The sequence below is a fragment of the Dunckerocampus dactyliophorus genome, chromosome 15, assembly GCF_027744805.1.
Source record: "Dunckerocampus dactyliophorus isolate RoL2022-P2 chromosome 15, RoL_Ddac_1.1, whole genome shotgun sequence".
Taxonomy (NCBI): domain Eukaryota; kingdom Metazoa; phylum Chordata; class Actinopteri; order Syngnathiformes; family Syngnathidae; genus Dunckerocampus; species Dunckerocampus dactyliophorus.
The window spans coordinates 27,730,834-27,752,008 of record NC_072833.1 but is presented as its reverse complement, the minus strand read 5'-3'; the positions used below and the strand labels follow the sequence as shown (position 1 = coordinate 27,752,008).

The 21,175-nt window shown below is 46.6% G+C and overlaps 1 protein-coding gene across 1 annotated transcript in view; it reads right to left on the bottom strand.

Moving 5' to 3' along the window:
• The window catches only part of c15h12orf56 (chromosome 15 C12orf56 homolog), a 22,819-nt gene extending 1,644 nt beyond the window's left edge, over positions 1-21,175 (bottom strand). The window contains 12 exon segments of the mRNA XM_054800795.1: positions 1-42; positions 44-111; positions 114-177; positions 294-357; positions 457-596; positions 655-744; positions 809-885; positions 952-1,005; positions 1,617-1,787; positions 1,865-1,949; positions 20,794-20,879; positions 20,990-21,175. Coding sequence (XP_054656770.1) covers positions 1-42; positions 44-111; positions 114-177; positions 294-357; positions 457-596; positions 655-744; positions 809-885; positions 952-1,005; positions 1,617-1,787; positions 1,865-1,949; positions 20,794-20,879; positions 20,990-21,175 — 1,127 coding nt within the window.

Here is a 21,175-nt window from a genome sequence, read left to right as displayed (position 1 = left end):
CTGAACTCCTCCATGACGTGGGCCCGCAGGTGCTGGGCCAGTGCTGTGCTGCAGAAAGGCCAGCAGGAGGCGGCAGCGTTGGAACAGGAGGACACTTTGCAGCGGACTCAATATGGACTCCTGCGGTCCGACACGACCAGGGCCACCTGACAGGCCTGGGAGGTGAGAAAAGGACGGCTGCAGAGAGATGTTAAGCACAATAACGGCAGAAGATGCCAAGTGGGATACATTGTGGTCATCTATGACCATGCTCGGCACATGCAGATATTAAATGACTTGTCATGTGACGGTACCATGTGAGGATGGTCCTGCAGGACTTGTAGCGTCCAGCTGACATACAGAAAGTGTCCTCCACGCCTGTTGGCCTGAGACACGTCATGTTGGTTCAGAACTCTAGTGTCCCATCTGCATCATCTCAAAGAGAAGCCAGGTAGGCGGCCATTAAAGGCTTCAAACCGAAAGAAGCTTTTAAGAAAGTTGTTTGGACTTTGAGTTAAATTACATGTCGTCTGGCCTGGTTCACCTGAGATGTGTTCCGTGAGGACACTTCTGGGTCACAGACCAAGGCGAGCAGTATCCTGGAGGCCCGGGCACCTCTGCAAAGAAGGCTCGTCTTAAACGAACAGCGACATTTTAGAAGAATATATGAATTGCTTTTTGGTGGAGAGCATGCTGAGTCTGGCTGCTTCAGTGTCCGTCTCTTGGAACATGATGGCCAACGTTTGGACGATCAGAGTGCTCAGCCTGAGGACAGAGAGAGGACACGTGGGCACGTGCACTAACACACACACACACGTGCGAAGCTTACAGTAGCTGATCAATTGTGGGACGTCCACAGAGACATTCCTCCAGAGACTCCACCAGGAAGTCGCACATCTCCCCACACTGACACGCACAAATCAGCTCCATCAATGCTCTGGGTAGAATATTCATGACCTTCAAATACCTCACCCTCCAGAAGATGCCAGGCAGAGCCACGTGGCGGCGGACGGCTGCGTTCAGTTCCTGCAGAAGCACGTACGAACTCTCTCTGCTTCCTGTCTACAGAAACTCACTGCTCAGGTCGTCGTACAGGTGAGACATGCGCTCCCAGCTGGGCACACACGCACACACACTCAGAAATAGTAATCCCTGGTCCATCTGCACTTCCAATGATAACTTTCTCAATAACATAATCATATTCCTGCTTTTGTGTTGTTGAACACGGCCTAGTATTAGTCATCAAATATCCATACGCCCACATTTGAATAAAACTAATTGTTCCTTTTATTGTCTGGCTTGATAGAAATGACTTTCATCTACTAAATATTTATTCAGTGGCTCCAGTATGTATGCTATGCTATGCTATGGTATGCTAGTGGTCCGCATACCGCTGGCTGGTGTAGACTGTAGCCGGCTGTCATGTGCACGCCAGACCACCGGGGGGCACCATAACCACTACGTGTACAAGTGTTTTAGAAAACATGTCGTTACGGAGGTTTGGGGCTGGTAATTGCAGGAAGGGGTCAGATGAAGGTGTGTGGAGTGACTCTAAGGCCAAGGTGGACCTCTAAACACGCGCACACACACACACTGATAGTAGTGGCAAAGAGGCGGTGAGCGAGGGTCCTCCTCACCATGATGAACATGTTCCAGCAGCTGTGCAGATGGAGGTCAAGTTTGGATGAGTGTGAGATGGTGAAGAGATGGAGCTCCGCCTGCTCCTCCTCATCCGTCCCCCGCCTGCTCACAGTCACATGGTCCCTGTTTAGCCAATGAGAGAGAGCCCTCCCAACCTTCTTCACCGCCTGAACGAGCACAGGAAGCATCTTGTTACCTTCAGAGTGTCACACGCACACTTGATGAGACAGAAGAAGCCACCGACCTGGACCACCCTCTGTTGCTTAGTGAGGGGGTGGGGGGCGTCCAGGGTCTCTGTGTTGGGTGGGACAAGGGTCTCGTCTTGCTTGCTGGTCAACAGAAGAACTTGTCAAATAAGTCATGATGTCTTATTCCAAGAGACTCACATGTCCAAGTCAGCTGTCCATACACTTCACTCACCACAGTTCCCACACACATATTTAGCAAGTTACAACTCCAAACAGAGAGGGGTAGCTATTTTAATTAACAGGAGGGTGAATTTTACACTCCACAACACTATTACAGACACAGAAGGGAGATATATAATAATGAACATATCTGTTGATAATGTACATTTCTGCATTGCCAACATATATGGTCCGAATGTTGACGCCTTCTTTCATGCCTTCTTTTCCTCTCTCTCTGCACATTTGGATACAAGTATGATCTTGGGAGGGGACCTCAACTTAGTATTTAACCCAGAAGTGGACAGGTCTAGCCCAGCTGGGAGACATCGTGAGTCTCAATCAACATCGATACTGAAGAAATACATGAATGATTTTGGTCTTTGTGATGCTTGGCGCTCTTATCACCCTACTCACAGGGAATATACTTATTTCTCACCAGTGCACCACACCTACTCTCGTATTGACTACTTTTTGACAAGCAACTCAGTCATATCAGACATCTCAAACATTCACATACACCCTATCACCATTAGTGACCACGCCCCCGTCTCTCTTTTTCTCACTAACCAAACTATGAGCGCTCCTACTAGATGCTGGAGATTAAATACATCATTACTAAAAGACTCAGACTTCCTAAAATACTTTGAAAGAGAGTGGACAATGTTTTTAGACTTCAATGACCAACCTGGGACCTCGGCTAGTATTCTGTGGGAGACAGCAAAAGCAGTAATGCGTGGAAAAACCATTTCATATTCATCATATAAGAAAAAGAAAGAGAGATTACTAGTATCAGAGTTGGAGAAAAAAATCCAACTCCTCGAAACTGCTCATGCTGACTCACAAGATGAGCATATCCTAAGTAACCTAAGGAAACTGAAACTAGACTTAAAAGAAATTACTGACAAGAAAATTCAGTTCCAACTGCAGAGACTACGTTTGGAAAAGTTTGAGCATGGCAATAAACACAGAAAATACTTAGCTAACCAACTAAAAGTCAATAAAGAAAAAAGCTCTATCTCCTCCATGAGAAACTCAGGAGGTCATATCACTCACCTCCCGGAGGAAATTAATTCCGTCTTTAGGAGCTTTTATAAAAATCTATATACACCTCAGATTAAACCATCTCTCCCAGATATCGAAACATTTCTCAACACCATAGAATTACCAAATTAAATGACGAACAGGTGACCAACTTAGATGTACCCATTTCATTAATAGAACTCCATAACGCTCTACACCGGTTGCCGAATAACAAAGCACCAGGACCTGACGGTTTCCCTGCCGAGTTTTATAAAACATTCTGGTCATTACTAGCCCCAGTATTTCTTAGAATGGTTTTGGAAATTAAAGACAGTTCATGCTTGCCTCCAAACATGAACTCAGCTACAATCAGTCTCCTGCTGAAACCGGATAAGGACCCAACACCACCTTCCAGTTATCGTCCAATTTCACTGATTAATGCAGATCTTAAAATAATATGCAAAGCGTTAGCTATAAGGCTGGACAAAGTTACCCCTCATATAATACACCCTGATCAATCAGGATTTAACAAGGGGAGAAACTCAACTAGCAACGTACGCCGTCTAATCAATCTGATTGATTACTCTATCATCCATAATTTAGAAACCACAATTGTCTCATTGGATGCTGAAAAAGCATTTGACAGAGTAAACTGGAAATTTCTCTTTGCAACACTACAAAAATTTGGCTTTGGAGATTCATTTAGAACATGGATTAAAATACTATACAACACCCCGAAGGCCTCTGTTCGGACCAACAATCACATCTCTCCAGAATTTACTTTACAAAGAGGTACTAGGCAAGGGTGTCCACTCTCTCCCTCACTATTTGCTATCTTTATCGAACCTCTTGCAGCTGCAATTCGACAACATATAAATATTAAAGGGATCCACACCACAAATGTTCATCATAAGATAAGCCTTTATGCTGATGATGTATTACTCTTCCTAGATAATTCACATTCTTCACTTCACCAATCTATCTCACTCATTAACATTATAGCACCTTCTCAGATTACTCCATTAACTGGTCTAAGTCCACAGTACTGCCCATTAACTTTGGTTTCCAGAGCACCCCCTCTATACCACTGTGTTCAGGGAACATTAAGTATTTGGGTATTAACATTTCCTCCAACCTGTCAGACCTGATCCGCTTGAATTATACTACGCTATTGAAGTCAATAGAGGATGATCTTGCACGTTGGAGAACCTTGCCCATCTCACTTACAGGCAGAGTATCCACCGTGAAAATGATGATTTTACCAAAGGTTAATTATCTGTTTTCCATGATCCCCACCAAACCATCTATAATTTGGTTCAAGTCATTAGATTCATATGAAAATTCATATGAAGTTTCTTTCATTGCCACAAAAAGATGGCGCCCCTGTGTTTGGCTGTCCGTCTGCCTCTGCTGTTTTTTTCGCTCTTCATATTGTGTGTGCTGTTTGCTATAAGGAGTGTCTCATCGCTGCAGGTGTACGATCGCCTGACACTTCTTAATATTTGTGAGTCTTTGGAGAACGTGTCTTTATGTCACTTTGGTGGACATTCAAAGTCGCCTCCGCCTTTCCTGGCGTCCATACCTCCACATCTGCTGTGACTTCCCTGCTGCCTTCCCCGCAACAACCGCCGCAGAAAACGCGGAAGACGCGGAGGAGTGCTTACCAAGCTGAAATCCTACTTGGCGTCTTCCCGTCACGATACCTATCGCAAACCAGCTGGATCCTCCTCTGACTACAGAGGCTACGATCTACGGGGTTCCACTGAGCTCAGATATCGATGGCTCCGGCCGGTCCTCCATGACACCGAGGCGCTGCTTCCGTGTTGTCGGCCCGTGCGGATCTCCCAGCGGGGCTGTGTGCCGGCGAATCTCCACTTGCTCAGCCGCCTCCCTCACCTGGCTGACGCTCGGTTCATACCGCGCTGATTAACATCAGATCTCTTACGAATAAAACATTTATTCTGAATGACTTCTTCATGACTCATGACCTGGATTTCCTCCTGCTGACTGAGACCTGGTTGAAACCAGGGGAGAACAGCGCCTTCTCGGAGCTCCTCCCACCCGGCGGCTTGGCTGCTATATTCAAGGACAGCTTCAGATGCAGAATAATAACGGCGAATAATTTTTCTAGCTTTGAGCTGCAGCTGTTTGTGATCGACTTCATCCGCCCCGTGCTGTGCGCCACAGTCTATCGCCCACCTAAATTTAATAAGGACTTTCTACAGGAATTTTCTGAATTTCTGTCTGACTTTATCCCAAAGTTTGATAGTCTGTTGATCTGTGGGGACTTTAATATTCATGTTTGTTGTGCAACAAACCAAATGGCTAATGAGTTTAAAAAGCTTTTGGACTCCTTTGGCCTCACTCAGTCTGTTAATGCACCAACACATGACCATGGCCACACTCTGGACCTAGTCGTCTCTCGTGGGCTTTCTGTTTCCCTCAGAGAAATTGTAGACACAGCTATATCTGATCACTTCCCCATCATCTTTGACTTTGCTGCCCCCCCACCTGCCAATAAGCCTGTTTCTTCAGCCCTCAGACGCCGCATCTTCAGTCCATTAACAGCTGGAGAGTTTGCTGCTGCCTTCAGGGACTCTCAGCTCCATACTGTCACTAGGCTGGTTCCTCCTCTTTGTCCAGACAGCCTACTCTCCACCTTCCATTCTACATGTACTGAGATTCTGGACTCTGCTGCCCCTTTTCGGCAAAAAAACACTAAAACCAAGTCTGATCCCTGGTTGAATGACCACACCCGGCTGCTCAGACAACAATGTAGACAGGCTGAACGGCCGTGGAAAAAAGACAGATTGCATGTTTCCCTGGGTTGGTTGAGGGACAGATTGGCCACCTATCAGAGAGCCCTGAAGGAGGCCAAGTCCAAATATCTGTCCTCCATTATAACCAACAGCTCTCACCAACCAAGACTCTTATTTAAAACCATTGACTCTGTTATTAACCCACACCCCACTATTCTGTCTGATGCCACCACTACAACATGTGAAGAGTTTGTCTCATTGTTCTCTGACAAAGTGGCATCTATCAGGAAGAACATCAGCAGCTCAGGGATGTCTTCTGAGGATGTACATGGTCCTCCTGCACAGACTGCCGTCTTTGAGCGGTTTGAGACCATTTCTCTGGTGTCTCTTACCAAGGTGGTTAGTGGCATGAAACCCACTAACTGTCCCCTAGATGTCATCCCAGCCACGTTTTTAAAAGAGGTTTTTAATTCTGTTGGGTCAAGTTTGCTTGTTTTTATAAACACCTGTCTTAACTTAGGATCTGTCCCAGCTGCCTTCAAACATGCTGTGGTTAGACCCCTCCTAAAAAAACCTCATCTCGACCCCTCTGTGCTGTCCAATTTTAGGCCTGTCTCACACTTGCCCTTTCTTTCAAAGGTTTTAGAAAAAGTTGTTTTTACTCAGTTACAAACTTTCCTAGAGATGAACTCTCTTCTTGATAAATTCCAGTCTGGTTTTAGATCCCGACATAGCACTGAGTCGGCGCTGTTAAAGGTGCACAATGACATTGCCCTGTCTGTTGATGCTGGGAATCCTGCTGTGTTGGTGCTGCTGGACCTCACAGCGGCCTTTGATACAGTTGACCATGCAGTCCTTGTATCCCGCCTAGAGCGCTGTGTCGGTATCCAAGGCATTGCTCTCCAGTGGTTTAGGTCATACCTGGCTAATAGGAGCTTCTCCGTTATGATCGGTGACCTCTGCTCCTCCCATGCGTCCCTCTCGTGCGGGGTGCCACAGGGATCCATCCTTGGCCCTGTTCTGTTTTCGCTGTATTTATTACCCCTGGGTTCAATTTTGGAAAGACATAATTTGTCTTTTCATCTCTATGCTGACGACCTGCAGATATATCTGCCTATTAGACCCACTGACAATACTGCTCCCACTAGGCTGCTTGATTGTATTACTGACGTAAAGCAGTGGCTGGATCAGAACTTTCTACATTTAAATGACAGCAAAACAGAGTGTATTTTATTTGGTATGTCACCAACATTGCACACTGTTGCAGCGAATTTCGTCTCTCTGGCCCCCTTTTTTAAACCTGATGTCAAAAATCTTGAGGTCATATTCGATAGTGGACTTAAATTCGACAAACAGATTAGCTCTGTCATTCGGACAAGCTTCTTTCAGCTCCGTCTTCTGGCTAAAGTGAAGCCTTTTTTAGGTCAGCAGGATCTTGAGAAAGCGATCCATGCTTTCATCAGCACAAGACTGGACTACTGCAACGCACTTTACATTGGCCTGAGCCAGACCTCAATTTCGCGTCTGCAGTTAGTCCAGAACGCTGCTGCCCGGTTTTTACAAACACGCCCAGACGTGAGCACATCACCCCGGTGCTGTCATCACTCCACTGGCTTCCAGTTCGTTTTAGAATCGATTTTAAAATTTTAGTATTTGTTTTTAATGCCATTAACGGCCTTGCTCCGTCGTACTTGTCGGAGCTTTTAACTATCTGCAATCACGGCAGGGCCCTCCGTTCCTCGGGACAGCTTCTGTTAGAAGTCCCACGGGCAAAATACAAACAGTGGGGCGAACGCTGTTTCTCCGTCGCTGCTCCCAGACTGTGGAACAAACTGCCCACTGACATTCGCACCACTACTGAAGTTGGCCTTTTCAAATCGAAATTGAAAACTCATTTTTTTAGACAGGCGTTCAACACCGACTAGGGTGGTCTTGTATTTTATGCATTTTTAGTTCTTGTTGACTCCCATTTTATGTACTTTTAAAGGCTTTTAGCACTCTCCAGCACTGAAGCATTTTCTTATAGAGTTTTTATTCTGTGTTTACTTTGTGTTTATGTTTTATGCTGTGTTCTTATGTTTTGTCTTATTGTGAAGCACTTTGGGAGCCCGTGGGCTATTGTAAAGCGCTATATAAATAAACTTTGATTGATTGATTGATTGATTGATTGATTGAAAATAAATTTCTTTGGAAAAATAAGCCAGCACGAATAAGTCTCAAAACATTACAAAAATCTAAAGAATATGGGGGCTTAGAACTCCCAAACTTCTCCAACTACTTCCTTGCAAACAGGTTACAGTATATCTTAAAATGGATCAAACCTAACCCATTGGATTATTTATGGCTAGACATAGAACAATCACTTAGCCATGAAATCCCAATTTGTAACCTGCCCTTCATTAGCCAAATCCTCCCGGAAAAATAATTGTTTTAAAAGTATAAATATAAGCACCACTCTGACAGCTTGGTGGGAATTTCTAAAAATAACAAAATTCTTGCTCACTCCTTGCCAATACACTCCCGTCTGGAATAATCCTGACATCTTGCTTAAAAAGAAACCATTAAATTTCCCAACATGGCACGAAAAAGGAATAAGTTGTATGAAAATATAATTATAGGAAACAACTTTATCTCATTTAACGACCTTATTACACAGTATGGAATAAATCATAACAAATTTCTTGAATACATACAAATTAAATCTATAATTAAAGCAAGTTTCAGGACTATATCATGGGAAAGTGATTCTACTATTGACCAATTTTTAAAAATATCTGCCCCTAAAACATTATCTAAATTATATATTCTACTTTCAAAAAATGACAACACAATCAGAAGAATATAAATTGAAGAATATAAATTCCTTGGGGTTGTAATAGATGAATTTATTTTTTTTATTATTTTCTTTGTTTTGTTTAAAAAAAAAGAAAAAAGCTTTGTTCTTTTTTATTTATTTATTTAGTATTGTCATCATTATTATTGTTATTATTAATGTATATGTATATATATATATGTATATGTATATACTGTATATATATATATATACTGTATATGTATATATATATATATATACAGTATATATATATATATATATATATAATTTTTTTTTCTTTTTTTGGGGGGGAGGGCTATCTTACCGTTATCTATTATGTATTATTCTGACTATCACTGAAAACATGACATGGAATGCAGGAAGTGAACAACATGTGCTGTACAAGATGTAGATTGGAAGGGGGTAGGATTAAATAAGCTTTGCTTCTTCCTACTCCTTTTGAACATGTGGAACTGTGAAAAAATGATTCATGAGATGTATTCCATTGGAACCTTCATGTTCAAATAAACTAAACCAAACCAAACCAAACCAAAGAGTACCAATTTCCAAATGGAGCTCAGATTTATCTACAAGCTGTGACCCTGAATTCTGGAAGCAAATATGTCTTAATGTTTCCCGGTTAATCAATAATCCCAACCTACAGCTGATTCAGTTTAAAATCCTTCATAGAGTACACTACACAGGACATAGAATGTTTAGAATGGGCTTAACTGACTCTAACATCTGTACACACTGCTCAGACCATAGAATAGATGACTACTTACACTCCATGTGGACCTGTGCTCCCATTAACAATTTTTGGCACGGAGTGTGTGAGTACCTATCTTTGGCACTTGGGTTCTCCATTCCTACCTCCCCTTTACTATGCCTGCTGGGCGATCTCTCCACAATTGATGTAGAAACAAACCAAACACAGCTTCTCATCACTGCATTAAGCATCGCCAAGAAAACCATTCTCATCAATTGGAAATCAAGGAAGAAAGTGAACATAGCTCTTTACAAAAATCTTTTGTTAGATCATATAGCTATGGAGAGAATGTCTGCTGAATCTAAGGAACAAATGTCAGAATTTCAGTCTATATGGGCACCAATAATTAATTCCCTGACCTGACTCTCAGGGGTGTGAGGGCGTCTGTCTCTGCCCCTCGGGGCCACCTCGGGGTCGGGCTTGGTGTCCCGGGTCTTCTTTGCTGGGCTGCCTGCCTGGGGAGGCTGGTGGGTGAGGGTGGGGAGCGGTCCGGGTCGGGTGATGGGGCGGGGTCGGGGGGCTGTACAGGGGGCGGCGTTGGTTGACCTCCGGGGTGGTGGGTGGGCGGGGTGCTGCGGGTGCCGGGCGCCTACTGCTGCTGGGGGGCCCCGTGTGCGGGTGGTGGCGCTGGCTCTCCCTCGCCTCCTTTGCCTTATTTTATTTAGTTAAATTTATTTATTTTATTTTATTTTACCGATTTATGTGTGTGGTGTATGTGTGACAGGTGGGAGCTGCTTGTTGTCCTCTGGCGCCTGTGGCTGTCCCCCGGGTGACTGGGGGCGCGGAGGTGGGAGTCGCGGATGTGCGGTTTGGGCTCGGGGTGGGGGGGATCCCTTTCTTTCTCCCTTCAGGGACGCGGCTGCTGTGGCTTGGTGGGCGGAGGGTGTGGGGGCCGCGGGCGGGTGGGCGTCGTGGTGTTCTTCTGCATGGCGCTGGCCGAGATCGGCGGGGAGATGCTTGCTCCGGGGTGGGGCGGTCGGGGGTGGCTTTGGCCGGGGGCTTGGGGGTGGGGCTGGTGGGGGGCTGGCTGGCGGTCCCTGGTACCTGCTGGTGTCTGGCTGGTCTCGCCGGCGGTTGTCTCCCTCCCTCCGGGGTTTCTCCCTTGGCGTGTTGGTGGATGGACGGGGGGTGGAGTGGTGGCCGGTCTGCAGGGGGCGGGGCGGGCGGGGGCATCTGCTTGGACGCCGGGCGGGGGGCCGCTCCTCTCATGGGCCCTGTCGTGCGGTGCTTGCTTCTCTGTCCCTCCCTGGTGCCTCTGGCTTGCGTGCTTCGTGGGTTTGGCCGTGCTTCGCTCTATGTGGGGTCCGGTGCTCTTGTGGTCGTCGTAGTGTTGCTCCCTTGCCGGCCGTGGTGGTATGCGGGGTGCGGGGGCGGATCTGCCTTGGGGCGTGTGGGTGGTCCGTGGTGTTTGGCGGTTTGGGGGTGGCGCTGTGGACGTCTACCTCCGGTGGGGCTCCGCTGTTGGGGGGCGCTGGGGGTATCGCCTCTGGGGGGTTGGGTGGGCCGGACTGGGCATCCTGTCGGGCCGGGTAGGGCCTGTGGTGTGTCCTGCGGCCTGTGGCTCGCCCGAGCCTGGGCTGTGGTGGGTGGCCGGTCGGTCATGTGTCCTTGGTCCCCCCTACTCGGTTGGGCGGCGTTGGGGTATGGGGCACCCGTCCTTCCTGTGCCACTGCACCACCTCACATACATATAGGACTTTGGGGGGTGGCCTACGGTCGGGCGTGGCTGGGGAGGGGAGCTGCCTTGCGGGGATCCTTTGCCCCTGCCGTGCCACTGACCTGTTGTCCCCCAATTTTAATCGCAGAGTAGACACTTAAGGTTTGGAGGGGCTGGTCAGGTGAGGGGCCCTCCGAACGGCAGCTGTCCCCCGATTTTAATTGCATCATCCACATAGACACCTATCATATACATGCACACAGATACACCCCTCAGGGACACAGAGACCAGCTCTTCATAGCTGTCCTCTTTTATTTTATTTTATTTATTGATTATTTTTTAAATTGCATTATAGACACAATCACACCTTATCACATACTCGGGTGGGGCGGGCTGGATTGGGGTGCCTCGTGCCTGTTCCGCGGTGCCTGCCCGCCAGGGTCAGCGGTGTGGCCGGGGGCCTGGCCTTCGTGGTGGCTCGCCCGGGGTGGCCTGTCTTGTGGGATGCCTTTGTCTGGTTCACCTGCCTTTCCCTGGGGTGGCCCTCTGAGGCCTGTTGATGCCGGGGCTTGCGCCGGGGGGGGGGCGGCTTGCGGTGCTTCCCCTGGACTGACACGTGTTGCGGGCGCCTCTGCGCTCTTGGGGCGGGTTCGGCGGTCTCTGGGGGGCGGTGCCGGTGCTGCGGGTGGCCCGTGTGCCGCCGCGGGGGCTTGTGGTTGCTGCGCTGCGGCGGCTGCTGGGGCGCCGGGCCGGCTGGTGGGTTGGGGCTTGGTCATGCTTGCGGGTACTGTGGGCCTGAGTGGTGGGGTGGGGTTGGGGGAGGGGGGGCGTGTGCCCTGGGGCCGGGCCCGCTGGGTGGGGTTGTGCTCTGCCAGGCGCTTGGGCGTTTGTCGCCGTTGCGCTTTGTGCTCTGCTGGGCCGCTGTCTGTGTCCTCGCCTCCCCCGGTCTGTCTCCGGGCTTGTCGGGGGTGGGGCTCAGGTGCGCGGGTGGTGCGCTGTCGCCTCTGGTGGTCGGCTGGTCTGCTGCTGGTCTCGCCTTCTCGGCTCTGGTGCTTGGCCTCCCTGCGGCTTGGGTTGCGGTGCTCCCGCTCCCTTTTCGGGGTTTGCTGTCCCACGGGTGTCGGTTGGCACTGTGTGGTGGTTCACCTGGCTGCTCGCCCGTTTTCCCGCCCGCTTGCTCAGTTTCCCGTTTTCCTCCTCGCTGGCTCCTCTGTCTGCCTTGCTGGCGGCGTCCTACCGTTGGGAGGGTGTGGCCTGGTGTCTTCCTGCTCCCCGGTGGTCCGCGCTCTCCGCGCCTGGGTTCTGGATTGTATGTCTGGGACCCCGGGGTCCCCGGCTCCGCTGATCCTTGGGTTACCAACGGGGGATAGGGTGAGGCTTCCGGGTGTCGGGCAGTCGACCACTGTGTGTGCGTGCGTGTGCGTGTGTGTGCGCGCTTGGGTGCGTAGGAGTGTGGATGTGCGTGCGCGTGGGGGCGTAGGAGTGTGTATGTGCGTGCGTGTGGGTGCATAGGAGTGTGTAGGAGTGTTGGGGGGCGGAGGGGGGGGGCATACAGGGGTTTGCTCCGTGAGGTCGGGTGCTGGGTGATACATCTCTGCCGCCCGTGCCTCCGCTGGGTGGGTGGAGGGTGTGCCTCCTGCATCCCTGGGCGGGGCGGCCCTGTATTGGGGGTCGGGCGGGGGTTGGCCCGGGGAGGACCAGGCTCCGCTCCCTGGGGGTGGGGGTGGCGGTGGGGGGTGACTGGCGCTTCCAACGTAGGCGGGCTTCTTTCTGGTTGTGGGGGCGTCTCTGGGCCTGCCGGTTTGTGGCCCCCGGTACTTGTCTGCCTTTGTGGGGTGTGATCTCTCACTGGTCTCGAGGGTTGGCTGTCCTCCGGCCCGCCGGCGCCCTGTATTTGACTGGGATTACCTCTCTCCGGCCCCTTGCTGGTCTTCCCGGGGGGGAGGGCTCTCTGGGCTGGCTCTTGGGGCACTGATCTTTGTGCTGCCTGCCCCTGTGGGCCTGGTGGCCTTCTGGCGGCAGGGGCTCGGCCTGGCTATTTGGGGCGGGGCTCTCTGGGAGGTGGAGGGTGGCCCTTTCCTTTCATGCATTCTCAGTGACAATTACACGGTCCCACACATTCTTGCACCTTCATATTTTCAAGATTCAAGATTCAAGAGAGTTTTATTGTCATGTGCATGGTAAAACAGCAGTTATACCATGCAATGAAAATCTTATTCTGTTCATTCTCCCAAGAAAAGAAAGAAAACACAAGAAAGAATAAGAACATAAGAAACATAAACATATATACCAATCAATTAAGCAACAAAAACAGAAGAGACATTAATACAAATAAATAATACAAATAAATAAATAAAGTGCTATGAGTGTGTGCTTGTGTTGCGTGCGGCGTGTGTGAGTGCTTCGTTGAGAAGCCTGATGGCCTGTGGGTAAAAGCTGTTTGCCAGCCTTGTGGTCCTGGACTTCAAACTCCTGTAGCGTCTGCCTGACGGTAGGAGTGTGAATAATGAGTGTTGTGGATGTGTGCTGTCCTTGATGAGGTTGTGTGTTCTGCGTAGGACTCTAGATTTATAAATGTCTTGCAGTGAGGGGAGGGCTGCCCCAACAATGTTCTGTGAGGTCTTGATCACCCGCTGGAGTGCCTTCCTATCACGTGTTGTACAGTTACCGTACCAAACAGTGATGGAGGCGGTAAGGACACTTTCGATAGTGCATCTGTAGAAGCAACTCAGGATTGTGGTGGACATGCCAAATTTCCTCAGTCTTCCCAGGAAGTACAGTCTCCTTTGGGACTTCTTCATAATTTGTTGGGTGTTGTGAGACCAGGTGAGGTCCTCGCTGATGTGTGTGCCAAGGAACTTGAAGGTTTTCACCCTCTCCACCTCAGTCTCATCAATAAAGCAGGTCACGTTGCTCTTCTTGGGTACGGGCACTATGGTGGTGGACTTAAAGCAGGTCGGTACAGATGCTTGTGCAAGCGACAGGTTAAATATGTCAGCAAGCACATCAGCTCGCTCTGATGAGCAAACCCGAAGTGCACGGCCTGAGATGTTGTCTGGGCCTTCTGCTTTTCGTGGGTTTGTTTTGTTCAGAACCCTGCATGCATCTGCTGATGTCACCATGAGAGGTGAGTCCTGTGTGTTCCCCAGGTTCAGCCACCCTCTCTGCTCATCAGGAGTTTGGGTGTCAAAGCGGGCATGGAACTCGTTCAGCTCATCAGGAAGTGTGGTTTGGCTGGACGTGGCTACGCTACTCTGCTGTCGATAGTCTGTGATGTGCTGGAGCCCCGCCCACATGCGCCGAGGGTCTGAGGTGGAATAGTAGCCCTCCAGCTTCTGTCTGTACTGTCTTTTGGCCTCTCGTATGGACCTCCTCAGGTCATATCTGGCCTTTTTGTAGTCATCAGCGGTGCCCATGACAAATGCAGTCGAACGAGCACGTAGCTTAGCCCTTACATCACAGTTCATCCACTGTTTTTGGTTAGGGTATTTTCTGTAATACTTGGTGGTGGTAACAGTCTCTATACATGTGCTAATGTAGCCAGTAACAGCTGAAGCATATTCATCCAAATCAACAGTACAATCTTCCCTCCCCGCTGCAGTTTTAAACACATCCCAGTTTGTGCAGCCAAAGCAGTCCTGAAGTACTTGATCAGTTTCTTCATTCCACACTTTAACTGCTGTACTTACAGGGGGAGCTTGTTTAAGAAGTTGTCTGTATGTTGGATAAAGGAATATCGAGATGTGGTCAGCCTTTCCAAAGTGGGGTCTTGGAACAGCCTTCAAAGCACCTTTCATGTTGCTGTAGACTTGGTCCAGGATGTTATTTTCCCTTGTGGGAAAGCTCACATGCTGGTAATATTTGGGGAGGACAGTCCTGAGGTTACAGTGGTTGAAAGATATGACGAATACAGCGTCTGGGTGTTTGGTCTCGTGTTTATCAATGATGTCATGCAGGAGGCCTAGTGCGTTAGCGTTGTTAGCTCGTGGTGGGATGTAAACAGCAGTTAAATATACAGCGCTAAACTCACGAGGTAAATAAAAAGGTCTGCATTTCACCATCAGCAGCTCAATGTCCTGCGAGCAGTGCTTTTCCATCGTCTGTACGTCTGTGCACCACCGTTTGTTTACGTAAACACAGACGCCGCCACCTCTGTGTTTACCAGACACTAAAGTCCGATCTCCCCGGTAAGCAGCAAATGTTTCCAACTGGATCGCCGTGTCCGGTATATCCTCCGTCAGCCAGGTTTCTGTGAAGGTGAGGACACAGCATTCCCTGATCTCACGTTGAGCTGTAATCCTTGCTCGTAGTTCGTCCATCTTGTTTTCAACAGAGCGGACGTTGGCTAGCAGCAGGCTTGGTAGCGGTGGCCTCGTCGCTCTAGCTTTTAGCCTAGCATGCAGGCCGGCTCGCTTGCCTCGTTTACGCCTCGGATGCTTTGCTCGCCGGGTATTCAGCTCACCAGGCCCGCAGGCTGCTGCGTTCTCCCGGCGCAGAAGAAAGGCAAAGTCTGGGAGGCTAAATGAAAGTTCATGGTGAACCCTGCCGATGTTCAAAAGTGTCTCTCTGTTGTAATGTACTGCGTGAGTGTGTTGAATGTCCAAAATGAACAATAAAATAGCAAAAAATAGAAAAGAGTGTCACAGAGACGTCTGCCACGAAGGGGCGCCATCTTTGATCTTTTATATATATGAAGACTTCCCCACATACAGAGATACCTGTACATATGCACACTCACAGTACATACATACTTCCCCACATTACTCACTGAGTTAACCAGGGTGTTATTATGTTGTTGGTTTTATTACAGCGACGGTGATATCAGCAGTATGATTATAGTTTTTTTACAATGATGTGCATTACAGTAATTATCATTCTGTTCACTATCATAGATACTTGGAGCAATGCTAACAAAGGAATGGACTTTGAGTTGGAAGGATATGAAATGATGAGTGCAAACAGGAACAATTCAAATGGAGGAGGTGTGGCCGTATACGTGGACAAACATCTGAACTACAAAATGGTAAAAAATATGTCATTTCTCATCGATGACATTTTAGAATAATTAAGAATAATAAGTTGTGTGTATAGAACTCCAAAGTCAAAGATTGGAATGTTTGAGGATTGGATTAAGACAACGTTTGCAGACATTGGTCAAAAAACTATTTTCATATGTGGAGACTTCAGTATTGACCTTTTGAACCCACACAAGTACAAGGAAATAGATGACTTTATAGATACAATGTATAGTTTGAGTTTATATCCTAAAATCATCAGACCAAGCAGAATACCAGAGCACTGTGCCACCCTCATCCATAATATATTCACCAATGACTTGGATAACAACACCATCAGTGGCCTGCTAATTAGTGACATCAGTGATCATCTTCCAGTGTTTACAATCTACAATGAACATTATAAGAAAAAACAGGTGAAGACAAAAAAGACTTTTCAAAGATTGCGTACAGAGGACAGCATCCGTGCCTTCAAGATAGGACTAGAAGAACAAAGTTGGGAGAGGGTCTACAGTGCAATAGATGTGGACGAGGCATATGACAGCTTCCTTGGTACTTATATGGAGCTCTACCATAAGAACTGTCCCTGGCAAGAAAAGCCCAAGAAGCAAAAGAAAAACCAGCAGCCATGGATGACAAAAGGACTAAAAAACGCCTGTAAGAAGAAGAAGACGTCATACTGGACATTCATCATTCAACAGACTAAAGAAGCAGAACAAAAGTATAAGATTTACAAAAATAAGCTAACAACTATCTTGAGAGTGTGTAAGAGGGAATATTATAGTCATGTACTTGATAAGAACAAAAATAAGATGAGAGCAACTTGGGGCATCTTAAATAGTATTATAAAGAACAACTTTAAGAAAGCAGACCACCCCCACTATTTCATGGTTGGAAACACCAACAGGAATGACATGAATGCGGTACTTGACATGTTCAACCATTACTTTGTAAATATTGGACCAAAACTGGAAGAAGAAATTCCAAAACAAGACCCAATTGATGAATGAATGATATCATTGATAGGAATCTTAATTCTATGTTTCTCACTGCTGTAACCAAAAAGGAGATCACTGACATTGTTAACCATTTTAAGGCAAAAACATCAACTGGTTGTCATGGAATGGAAATGGAAACAGTTAAAAAGGTCATCAATGAGATCGCAGACCCGTTAACATATATTAGTAACTTATCATTTCAGACTGGAATATTTCCAAGCAAAATGAAAACAGCCAGGGTGGTTCCAATTTTCAAAAAAGGAGACAAACACCAATTTACACATCATCACTTTTGAAAAGTGAAGTCACATCATCACTTTTGAAAAGTGAAGTCACATCATCACTTTTCACATCTGTCCGACCTCAGCAGTAGTCTCGGTGGTGAGGAAGAGACTGCTCGAGGACTCAACTCTGCATCGGAGAACAAAACTTAGTGCTGACCACATCTGCCAATTATTGGAAATTTGCCTTAACACTACATATTTTCAGTTTAGAGGGAAATTTTACAGACAAATTCATGGTTGTGCTATGGGCTCACCAGTCTCACCCATAGTGGCGAATCTGTACATGGAAGAGATGGAGAAACAGGCTCTCACATCCTTCTCAGGGACAAAACCAAGGCACTGGTTTAGATACGTGGATGACACCTTTGTCATAATCAAAAAACAAGAAATTCAGTCTTTCACAGATCATATCAATGCGGTGGACACCAATATCAAATTTACTCGCGAGGACGCTAAAGAGAACCAACTAGCCTTCTTAGACTGCAAGGTAATTATAGGAGAGGACAGACAGCTACTTCCAGAGGTCTTTAGAAAGGCCACACACACTGACCAATACCTGCTTTTTGAATCAAACCATCCACTACAACATAAACTAGGGGTTATTAGGACCCTCCAACATAGAGCGGAACAAATACCAACTAGTGCTGAGGGAAGGAAAAAGGAGACACAACATGTCCAGAGAGCGCTCTCAACCTGTGGGTACCCACGGTGGGCTTTTAACAAATGTCAGAAGAAGAGAGTAGGGAAAGAAACCCAAAAGCCCACAGAAGCAAAAAGGAGAGGAGTGGTAGTCCCTTATGTAGCGGGGGTCTCCGAAAAACTCCAGAGGATCTTATGGCAACACAAAATTCCTACCTATTTCAAACAAGTAAATACCCTGAGACAAAAACTAGTGCATCCTAAAGACAAGGCTCCAAACCAAAAACAGAGCAATGTGGTCTATTCCATCCACTGTAAAGATGAGGAATGCAAAGAGCACTACATTGGGGAAACCAAGCAAATGCTCCAAAAAAGGCTTTATCAACATCGCAGGGACAATTCTAGTGGTCCTCAATCAGCAGTACATCTACACCTTAAAGCTACCAATCACTCTTTTGAGGACAGCGAGGTAAAGATTTTGGCCAAAGAAAACAGATGGTTTGAAAGAGGAGTAAAGGAAGCTATTTTTGTCAAACAACAGAACCCATCATTGAATCGGAATGGTGGTTTGAGGTTTAATTTGGACCCTGTGTTCAGCAGGTTACTGACACCAAAACCCACAGCTCTTAGTCTTGCAAATGAGGTGGAGTCAGGGCCTAGCCAGAACAATAGATGCTAACGAGCCAGTATCAGAGTCGTTCATACCCAACTCAGGGAGCGACACTTCCCTTTTATCGGAGGTGTTAACAGCAGGATAGGATTATACCACTACTCCGCCCAGGCTTAGTGTAAGGAACCAATAGGAGGAGGGTGTTGGCACACCAATTCCACCCACTCTTACTGTATTTAAGGCCTAAGCTACCAGCACTTATTAGTTCGCTGACGAAGCTCTTCGGATGAGGAGCGAAACGTCCGACACCTTCTTCACAGAAGTACAGATGACGTCTCAAGAAGCCTTTTCCTCGATGGACAACTCCTGTACGACTGAGAGCCTACACAGACGTATTTAATGTATTGTGTGGAGATATGGGAAATAATTACAAAAGCAATCTTCACTCACACACTGTACTCATAATGTATTCATTCATAATGCCAAGTATAGACAACATACAAACCTTTATTTTTAATATCACATATTAGTGAGGACCATTCATTATACCAAGTATAGTAGTAGTAGTAGTAGTGGTAGTAGTACTTTATTAATCCCACAGCAGGGAAATTCACCTGTTACAGCAGCAAGCAAGATACACAAGTAAGACATAGTGAATACAAAATGGTTCAGGTGTTGTAGAGCCTGACAGCGGTCGGTATGAAGGACCTGCGGAACCTCTCCTTCTTACACCGTGGGTGTAACAGTCTGCTGCTGAAGGAGCTGCTAAGGGAACCCACAGTGTCATGTAGCGGGTGAGAGGTAGACAACATACAAACCTTTATTTTTAATATCACATATTAGTGATGATCATTCATGATACCAAGTATAGACAACATACACACCTTTATTTTTAATATCACATATTAGTGATGATCATTCATGATACCAAGTATAGACAACATACACACCTTTATTTTTAATATCACATATTAGTGAGGATCATTCATAATGCCAAGTATAGACAACATACACACCTTTATTTTTAATATCACAGATATAACAATTTGCAGATTTAGTACACTTTCAAACCGCTAGAATAATGTATAAAGTTAATAATAACTCGTTACCCAAAAACCTCATACAGTATTTCTCAATCAGAGAGGAGAAATATGATCTTAGAGGAAAGTTCAACTTAAAACATTTATATGCCAGAACTAGGCTGAAAAGCCACAGCATTTCCGTGTGTGGAATGAAACTATGGAAGGGATTGAGTAAGGAAGTCCAACAAAGTACAGATATGAGCACATTCATAAACAATACAAGCAGTTGGTGTTTGCTAAATACTTCTTGATCATCACAATGATGTTCTGTCAGGTTTGTTATTTTTTGTTTTGTTTTGTTTGAAGAAAAAAAAAACTTTACTTATATTTATCGAATTATTTATTTATTATCACTTATTATTACTATGATTACTTATTTACTTATTTTTTGGGACTTACCAATATGGATTATGTATTATTCTGACTATCACAGAAAACATGACATGGAATGCAGGAAGTGAACAACATGTACTGTACTAGATGTAGAATAGATTGGGGGGCGGGGGGGGGGGGGGGGGGGGGGGGGGGGGAGTATATAAGCTCTGCTTCTTCCTACTCCTTTTGGACATGTGGAACTGTGAAAAAATGATTCATGATATGTATTCCATTGGAACCTTCATGTTCAAATAAACCAAACTAAACTAAACTAGATAATCATTTCATGACTACTATTATGTGTGATTGTCATTGACAGCGTTGTCATTGTGGTTGTTGATATTGTTTTGTCCTTTGTCCTTATGTCCTTGTTCGTCTTTATAGTTGTCACAGACATTTATTTGCTGATGTAGTTCTTTTCTCTTTTTATCTGTCCCCTCCTGCTCCGGTCGCTCCAAATTTGCTTAATAACAAACATCTAAGTCAAATAAATTCTGTATAACGGGAAGTGTATATCACACTTCTCCCTGGCAGAGTAAATCTGTTGAGCACTTGAGGGCATTTAGATGTACAATTCTATCTGCTTTAAAGGCTGGACAGGACAGGGGGGGGAAAAAAAATAAAAAATAATGATGACGATCTTTAAGCTTGACCCTTGACCTGTCACCTTTGTTCCATTAAAACCACAGAGTCTGTTCTTCATTGTGTGTGTGTGTGTGTGTGTGTGTGCGCGTGTGTTTTGCTCACATGTGTGCAGGAGGGGTGGCATGTACGTAGATGATTCGTATATGCTGACTCTGCTCTCCACGCAGGAAGTCTGGCAGGTCTTTGATCTGGAGGAAGGAGGCGGAGATTGAAGATGGGATGTCATCGATTACATCATAAGTGTTGTGTTGTTGTTGAACCCACGTGTTATATCACACCTAACAGCAGGTAGCAGCACTAAATTCTTTTTGCACGATTTCACACACGCTCCCAAAGCAGACGGGAGCGGCAGGTACTCCGTCACGTACACGCGCTCGTTGCTCAACACGGCGTGCATGTAGACCTTGTTGAGCGTGCGCGAGACCATCACAAACGGCTCGTAGACGTGGATCTGCAAGTACACTTCCGGCTCAATGGGCCTCAT